The 8,909-nt window shown below is 28.9% G+C and overlaps 3 protein-coding genes across 3 annotated transcripts; 1 reads left to right on the forward strand and 2 right to left on the reverse strand.

Annotated features, from left to right (window-relative positions):
• Positions 1-77: 77 nt before the first annotated feature.
• On the reverse strand, positions 78-1,135 carry ELE39_003178 (uncharacterized protein; the record flags this gene model as incomplete). The annotated part of the gene is made up of 3 exons (XM_067346520.1): positions 78-494; positions 591-658; positions 853-1,135. The coding sequence occupies 3 exons, from the start codon at positions 1,133-1,135 to the stop codon at positions 78-80; spliced, it is 768 nt and encodes a 255-aa protein (XP_067199758.1).
• A 570-nt stretch (positions 1,136-1,705) lies between these two features.
• On the forward strand, positions 1,706-5,545 carry ELE39_003179 (exoribonuclease; the record flags this gene model as incomplete). Its single annotated transcript, XM_067346521.1, has 1 exon — positions 1,706-5,545. The coding sequence occupies one exon, from the start codon at positions 1,706-1,708 to the stop codon at positions 5,543-5,545; it is 3,840 nt and encodes a 1,279-aa protein (XP_067199759.1).
• Positions 5,546-5,704: 159 nt separating this feature from the next.
• On the reverse strand, positions 5,705-8,833 carry ELE39_003180 (phosphatidylinositol glycan class O; the record flags this gene model as incomplete). Its single annotated transcript, XM_067346522.1, has 1 exon — positions 5,705-8,833. A coding segment is annotated over one exon (3,129 nt), but the record flags the coding sequence as incomplete, so codon positions are not given.
• Between the last annotated feature and the right edge of the window lie 76 nt (positions 8,834-8,909).

Raw genomic sequence — 8,909 nt, forward strand, 5'->3', positions numbered from 1 at the left:
ATGAATAGTAATTACTCCAAGATTTGGTAATTTCCATAATATAGATCCTGAGAAGTGGAGATGAAGTAATTGTGAGACTAAATACAGATTTTCAGAAACATACCTTTTAAAAGCCTTTTTAAAAAGTAATAATGGGATACTAGTACAATTTCATTGTTTTCAAGATCTTGATAATTCTTGACAAAATTGATAAATTGTTGAATTCTTTGATCCACTTGGTCATGGTCTTCTGGAAGTATAATAAGATTTTTATAGTCAGCATCAGGAAGGAATGATATATCAGCTTTTGGGTAGTTTTTAATAATTTCTTGCTTAGATAAGCAAGGAACATCTGAAACGTATAAGGCTTTTTCTCTAACAAAATCCAATACACAAATTTTGCAATTTTCAGAGGATCTTTTTGAGATTAAATTTGAAGTTTCCATAGCTCTTCTTAAGTTGGAAGTAATAATCAAAGAAGCTCTTTCCATAATTGGTTTTCCTTTATATGTTGGCTAATTCGGAAATATTTCAGGAACAAAAGTTAAAGTTGTTAGAAAAAGTAATAAATTTATATTGGTTTTAAATATACAAATATAATAATTACTTACACCACCTTCATCACCAAAATAATTTGCATTCTCAACTCCATTCTTGGATAAAGGAGCATCCAAAATACCTAAAGATTTAAATTAAAGAGAGTTATGTATATATATATATATATATATATATTGTTGCTTTTATTCAATAAGTTTATTCCAGTATAATATAGGCCCAGTCCAATTTGGGCATAAATTAGATTGAATGTTTTTCAATTTGATAATATTGGATTATAACAGGCTGTGCCAATAGAAAATGAAGATAATAACTTACCTGGGTCTTTACCGGATAACAGTTCGTTTATGTTTAAAGTTTTGATATTGTGGTTTCTTAAAGCATTTATGGTACTCTCAGCATGACGTATGCAATGTATGGTAACAATATTATTATTATTGACTTTTGGCTGATTTGTTATAGCAGTATTGCATTGCTTGTCACATGATGTATGGTTATTTGTAATTTTCCCAAATAAAGGAATGGTTATTTTTTTAAAGTCCAAGTTTTTGTTATTTATTTGAAAAACAAACTTTTTCAAGATTGCTTTAACTTGAAGCATTTTGCCAATAATTTTATATAGTTAAACTATTTTATTCGGTTATGGTACTGAAAGTTTAAAATAATGGTATTATTTAGATTGAATTCAGTTGGAAATTATATCATTTACGAATAATTTGTCTTCAGTCGGAGTAATATTAAAAAGAATTATAAAAAAAAACACTTTTTTACCAGCTTTTCCAAATAAAATTTTAGTAAAATTTTTTTTAAAAATGAGTCCCACTCCAAAAACTTCACTAATACTTTTATCAACAATATAATAATAAAAAAAGAATTACAACAGATTCTTTTTCCCAAGTATTTATGCATGCAAAATTATTATTAAAACCAATCAGGCGGGCTTCTGAGGCGGGCTAGGCATGATTATATAAAGTCAATAATGAAAAAAAAGTCAAAATAAAGAGGACGTTAAGAAGTAAAAAAAGGAAAAAGAGAAAACGCGTGGTGAAATGTTAAGAGAATTAATGACAAAGGTATTTGGTAGAAAGTATTAATTGAATTTTCCTTGTGGTTTTGATAGTTTGGATTATATAATTTGCAGTATTATTATTATTATTTCCATAAAGTAGAAATGGGAGTCCCAACATTTTATAGATGGTTATGCAATAGGTATCCATTAATAGTTAAGGAATTGAAGGATGCGGTGGATGAGGATACGTGTTTAAATGACTTGGATTTGACTGAACCAAATATTAATGGAGAGTTTGATTGTTTGTATTTGGATATGAATGGTATAATACATCCATGTTGTAATCCAAGTGGAGGAGATAAGCCAAAAAATGAGGCTGAGATGTTCACAAGAGTATGTGATTATATAGATAGATTATATGCAATGGTAAGACCAAGAAGGTTGATTTATATGGCAATAGATGGTGTAGCACCAAGAGCAAAAATGAATCAGCAAAGAAGTAGAAGGTATAAAACTGCTTTAGAAATGGATTATAATAGGAGGGCTTATGAAATAGCTCAAGAGGAGTTTTGTAAGATAGGTTATAGATGTCCTGAATATGTTGAGAAATGGGATAGCAATGTAATTACACCTGGAACTCCATTTATGGAAAGATTAACAATGTGTTTGCATGCATACATAAGGAGAAAGTTTGAAGTAGATGAATCTTGGCGATCAATTTCAGTAATATTTTCTGATTCAAATATTCCCGGAGAAGGAGAGCATAAGATATTGGAATTTATTAGAAGTCAAAGAAGCAATGAGGATTATGATCCAAATACCAGGCATGTTTTATATGGTTCAGATGCTGATTTAATTATGCTTGGTTTATCTACTCATGAGTCTCATTTTTATATAATTAGAGAGGCAGTGAGGGATTTTAAGGTGGATTCTCCATCATCAATTTCAATAGTCTATAATGCTTGGATTGAAAAGATTAAGGGTTTGGGATTCGAAAACAAGAGCAATAATAATAGTGGAGATATTCTTTGTGGGATTTTTGAAAATGGTCCGAATGTTGCAAAGAAACTTAGAATTTATTCTTGGTGGTCTGATATTGAGATAGTGGATCTTTCAATGCTTAGAGAATATCTTAATTTTGATTTTAGTGAAATAAGAGAGCAAATTGGATATATGAATAGTATTGGAGAGGAGTTAGGAAATGGGGGTAATAATTTCGAAAGAGAGCATGAAATGGAAAAGAATCAAGATTTTAAATATGATTTCGAGAGATGTATTGATGATTTTGTTTTCTTATGTTTTTTTATTGGGAATGATTTTCTTCCAAACCTTCCAGTATTTAATATTTATAAAGGATCTCTCGACCAAATTCTTGGGATTTACATTAGAGTATTGCCTAGAATTGGCGAGTACTTGACTTTAGAGGGAAACATTATCCCTAATTCTATAATTCAATTCTTCAATTATCTTCGAGATTTAGAGTATGAAATCATTATTCAAGAGTCCAGATTTAATCAAAGAATAGATGGATGCGGGGGGGAGAGGGGGAGAAGAATCGGTCAGAATACCAATATAGATACTGGGGGTCAGAACATTAATACTGTAGAAGAAGAGAAATCCCAAAACTCGATTGTTTCATCATCTCTAGCTCTAAATGCCTCTAAATCAGTAAACTCTCAAGGAGAAAGACCCAGGGTCTCACTTTCAGAGATAGAGTTGCTTTTTGGTGATAATGCAGTGCCTTCTGGAGTTGATTCCACTACTAATATTAATACCAATACCAATATCGAAGCCATTTCTGCCACTCTTGAAGAGCAAGAAAAGGTTGAAGAAGAAGAAGAGCACGATTCTTTGAATAAGAATTTAAAGAAGAAGAGACGATTTAATAATATGGAGTCATATTTTCAGGAACATTTATCAAAGTTGGTAAAGTATTTGTCAGAAGTGGAAGATTATAATGAAGAGAATATATTAATGGATAACAATAGTTCTTCTAATTTAAATAATAGAGATAATTTAGAAAATAACAATAACAATAGTAATGATAAAGTGAAGAGAATCTCATTAAATATAGACAATCCAAAAAGTATATTAAGATACAGATTGAGTTACTATAATAGAAAGTTCAATGCTCAGATTAACTTTAAGGATGAAGAAATTGAGCAAGATGAAATAGAAGAAAGAAAAGAATTTGATCAAGTTAAATCTAAATTGAATGAAATCTCTGATCAAGTATGTATACATTATTTAAGAGGATTATCATGGGTGCTTGGTTATTATTATCACGGGGTACCTAGTTGGGATTGGTATTATCCTTATCATTATGCTCCATATGTAATGGATATTGTCGAAGCATTAAGTAATTTTAATAATCAGGATAAAATTAAAGAATCTTTAATTGGTGAATTTAAACTTGGAAAGCCATTTACTCAATTTGAGCAATTAATGTCGGTACTACCTCCAAAATCTGGAAAAATATGTTTACCTAAAGAGTTTTATAATATGATGATTGATAAAAGCAATCCTTTAAGTCAGTTTTATCCTAATAAGTTTAAACAGGATCCAAATGGAAATAAACAAAGATGGAAGTGGGTTGCTTTGCTTCCATTTATTGATCAGAAAGTATTATTAGATACTGTAATGCCACTAGAAAAGGAAATGGATGTTTTATCGAAATATCGAAATAAGCTTGGATGTGATATCTTATATTCATTCAAATATTCTCCAATTAACAATATTATTCTTGAAAATAGTCAAGAAGATTCAGAATCTAATAATCAATTTACCATTAAAATGACTGATATGCCTATTTTTGGATATATTCAGAATTATTATAGTCTTGTTTTAAAAATTCATGATGAAAAAAATCAAGATCTTAATGATTTTGAACAAGTAACGATACCAATAATTGAGACATGTGAAAATATTCAACAAGGTAAGGAAATTATTAGAAGAATGTTGAATGATGATGGGAATAAGAGAAATTGGAAAAGTATATTAGAAAGTTCGTTTAATTATAAAATTAAACATCCAAATTATGTTATTGGTTATTTTAAGCTTGAAAAAATCGAAAAAAAGATTATATGGAAAGATCCAAAAAATGAGAATTTTCAAATGTTTAAAGTTGGTTTTGGCTCAAAAATGCTACCAAATGCTCGTCTTTTTTCCAATTCTATTTCAGAATTTGATTTAAATAATCAAGAAAGAAAGTTTAAAGGATTTAAAGCAAATCAAAGCCAGAAAATTCTTTTTAAATTATTTAATTATTGGAATCTTAATATTGATTTCAAACAATTATCATCATCTTTTCCAAGACATCAATATTTTCAGGGAAATCAAAGTAATTATAATAATTATCATTCTGGAAGTAAAAGATTTAGGGATCAATTTGATGATAATTTTTCTACTTCTTTATCTTCTTTTCATTCTAATCATTACAAACAAGAATATGAAACTGGTTATCATAATTATGATGTCCATCACAATAGAAACTTTTCATCATCATCTAAACGAGTTCCAGCTACTATCCCAATTTCAGATCCTCCATATGATCGTTCTAATAGCTCAGATTATCAAGTGGGGAGTCGTCTATATGACAGTGAGTACTTTTCGAGAAATAAGAACAGAATCTTTGGTGGCCGTGATGGAGAAGGAGGTACAGGAGGAAGAATTGGTGATTACAGAAATCCAGGCCACTATCAATATCGTAATAGTAGTGGTCACGGTAATATCTACAAAAATCCTAATAACAGTTATAATTTGGTCAGATATTCTCCTCTTCCACTTCCATACTCATCAACATCATCTGGATACTATCGACCATCACACGATAACGGACACTTACAAGAACATAGTCTGCAATCCGGTATGAAGGTCACGCCATGTCCCAATGGTTACAACTTTTATTATAGAGATCCCAATCCTCAAGACAATTCTTATAATCCACAAGGTTCCCATAGTTTTCAAAATTCTCAAAATCACAAAAAAAACAGATGGTCATAAAACAGAGATTACCAAGTTCACAAAAAAAGTTAAAAAACTACTTTGTTCTACAAAGTTTCAAAAAAATATTCAACTTAGGCAATTAATTAAATTTGTTCACAAATTTATAACTAAGAACCAAGAGACGTAAATAAATAACACGATCCTCTTTTTTCCATATCAATAAAGAGAATATATAGAAAAAGTTGAACAAAATATAAATTCATAAATCAGTTTTGGTGATAAAATCTGCCAAACCATGATGTTCTTTCTTAATATGATTGTTCCAAAAATTGTGAATAAGTATTTTGATAATAAAATTCCCATCATCCAAATCCTTGGATTCTTTAACCCCAATGATGGAAGTTTGAGCAAAATTGATAAAGAAAATAAGTGTGATGTCAAAAAGTATATCACCACCAATTGTGATATTATTGGATGAAAATGATCCAATCCTACAAATCCAACATATTCCGGAATTGACTCCAATTTTAATTTGTTACCTAAATTAAAAAAATTGTTTATTGATAATAAATACAATAATAATATACTTTCGATAACTCTAACAGGTATTGAAAATATATTATCTCTTGAATTATGATTATTGTTAAATCCATCCAATCTTAAATTCTCTATTGAAATTAATTGTATTATACTAGAAATTGAATATGGTACAATTAATTCATTCTTTAATAAAAATATTAAAATTAAATGATTGTTAATCCATCTATTTATTATTAATTTATCATTTACAATAATTGTAGTGGAGGTATTACTATTTGATTCTTTAAATAATTTTAATCTGTACCTTTTTATAAACAAGTCATTTATAATTTTTATAACTTGGATTAAAGCCAGTGTACGTACTAGATTATTATTTTCAATCCAATTAAACCAAAAATATATCGGAGCTATACCTATTATTAACATATTCCATCTATTTAAAATGTTCCTATAAACAATTAATAGTAAAAGTAGATAAATCAATAATACAAATAACCTGGTCATATTAGACGATAGCAATAGTCCAAAATTAAGAAATCCACCTCTTAGAACCTGCTGATTTTCATCCTCAAAAATATACGTAAAACGTAACAACAGTAATTGTATGATAGGCAATAACATCTGTCTTAAATTACTTTTTGATCCAGAAAATAACAGTATAATCTGATAAGATACCAATAAAAACTTAACAACTTTTCCTTCATTTTTTGCAAAAGATGCTGAATAACTTGAAAATTGTAATAAACATAATAAAGCCATTATACACCAATAAAAATTCCATCTCAATTGCTTATTGCTTAAACTTAATTTAAACATATTAAAATAAAATGATTGTATCTCATACCGGCATCTGATCAATATGTGCATCACGATTAGCGTGATTAATGTAAATGTAAAAGCCGTATAATAATAAATCAAAGCTTCTGACACTAACAAGTTCTGATTTAATAAATATAATCCAATTAAATTAATAGTTGATGATAGGAATATAAGAATCAAATAGACTGTAAATAATGGACCAGATCTTATATTAATTGTATTGGTTATCGATAGTTGGTGATTAGATGATGATGCACCAGATTCAGGTGATAAAGATAGAAAACCTTTTTTTTGATTAAACATAAATCTTGACATGCTCAAATTAAAACCTGGAATTATAATAACTGATACAAATATTAGTAATGCAAGCAAAATTATAAATCCTTGAATAATTGATAGCCAATCAAACTTGGATCTGTCCATAAACAGTTTTTTTTGAATAAGACTAGCAAATTCATGAGACAATTGAAAGTGATTTTTACATATACTTATTAATTGCTCGTAATCATTTTCCTTTTTAATCCTTAATAAATCAACATTTTTAATCAATTGATAGCTTTTACCAAACTCGTAATACTTGGTTTTTATATCATTTTGTAATCTTTGTTGAGTTCCTAATATACTAAGCAACCTATTAAAGATCTGAAGAGCATTATTATGCATTATTTTCGCGTAAGTAATTTCTTGTAAAAGTCTTTGATGAAAAGAAAAATGATTCGGATCATGATAATCATGCCCGGTACCCTTTTTTAGATGGATCTTAAAATCGTCATGGAATATCCCTAAATTATTTTCTGGTATAGGTATTCCTAATGCTGCTGATATTATTGGAATCACATCAATCTGATTCAAAACTTTAATATTTTTAATTCTTTCATTAAAAGATGCTGAGCCAGAAATTTTATTAGTGTGATTATTATTTACAGGTAAATTCCATTCTGAAATAGTTTCCATTGAATTGATAAAAGGAATTGTGGAAAAAGCGAAAAGACCCGCGCTAGTTTCGGAAATACATGGGCCACCATGCCCGCCATATTCATTTTGTCCATGATCACCAAATAACAAAAATAGGATTTTCTCAGATTTAGAATTTTTTGTGAAATTTTGGATTTGTTGATTGAATTCTTTAGGTGTAGGATTTTCTTTTCCATGGTCAATTTTGAGAAGCATTTGTAAAGTTTTGGCCGCTGATTGGTCCATTTCAGAGAGTTTATTGCTCATATTGTGATTATCAATACCAATATAATGCCCAATATGGTCAACTCCAATGAAGTGCATTACCATAAACTTCCAATCGTTGTATTTTTTGTAATAAGGATTTGTGTGATTTAAGAACATATTACTCTTTTCCTTAACAAATTCGTCCAAATTATCAAAATCTCGAATATCTAATGATTCATATTTATAATTATAGTGAATTAATTGGTCATATAATAGACTCCATGTATCGTCTCCAATGACTGCAGACTTTTTATTTTGAAGGTATAAATTCTTTAAAATAGTTGAAGATTCTGTGTTATTTTTAGGCCTTAATGCCGAAATAAGTTCAAGCAGTCCGGGATTTTCCCCTGACATGAGCGACTTAACCCTAAAGGTTGTTAAAGTTGGGAATTCCGCTTTAAAGTTAAAGAACCGAATATGTTTATTTAATTCAACATTTTTCATAAGTTCGTTCAAATTCTTAAATTTGTTATGAATATTATTTCTTGGATTCCTAGTTTCTATGTTCAAATAATCAACTCTCAGTGCATCTACAATGAAGTATACAACTCTGTCATAGATAGCTTCAACCTCAAAAGATTCAATTTCTAATAGCTTGAATCTTTCCTTAAAAGAACCACTTTGCGTATAATTTGCCTTCTCGCCATTAAATCCAGTAAAAAATAATACTGTCCCAAGTAGAAGTACTATCAAATATGTCAAAATTAGAATTTGTCTAAACATTTTGTTTATATGAATTCCACGGAGATTACTATATGTCGGATACTATTTGAAAAGATGTCCTGATCTTTCTTTTCTAAGTCCTTTAATAAAAGTCTCTTAAATTCTACCTTTTTCCTCC

Source organism: Cryptosporidium sp. chipmunk genotype I (genome assembly GCF_004936735.1).
Source record: "Cryptosporidium sp. chipmunk genotype I strain 37763 chromosome Unknown contig_5, whole genome shotgun sequence".
Taxonomy (NCBI): Eukaryota; Apicomplexa; class Conoidasida; order Eucoccidiorida; family Cryptosporidiidae; genus Cryptosporidium; species Cryptosporidium sp. chipmunk genotype I.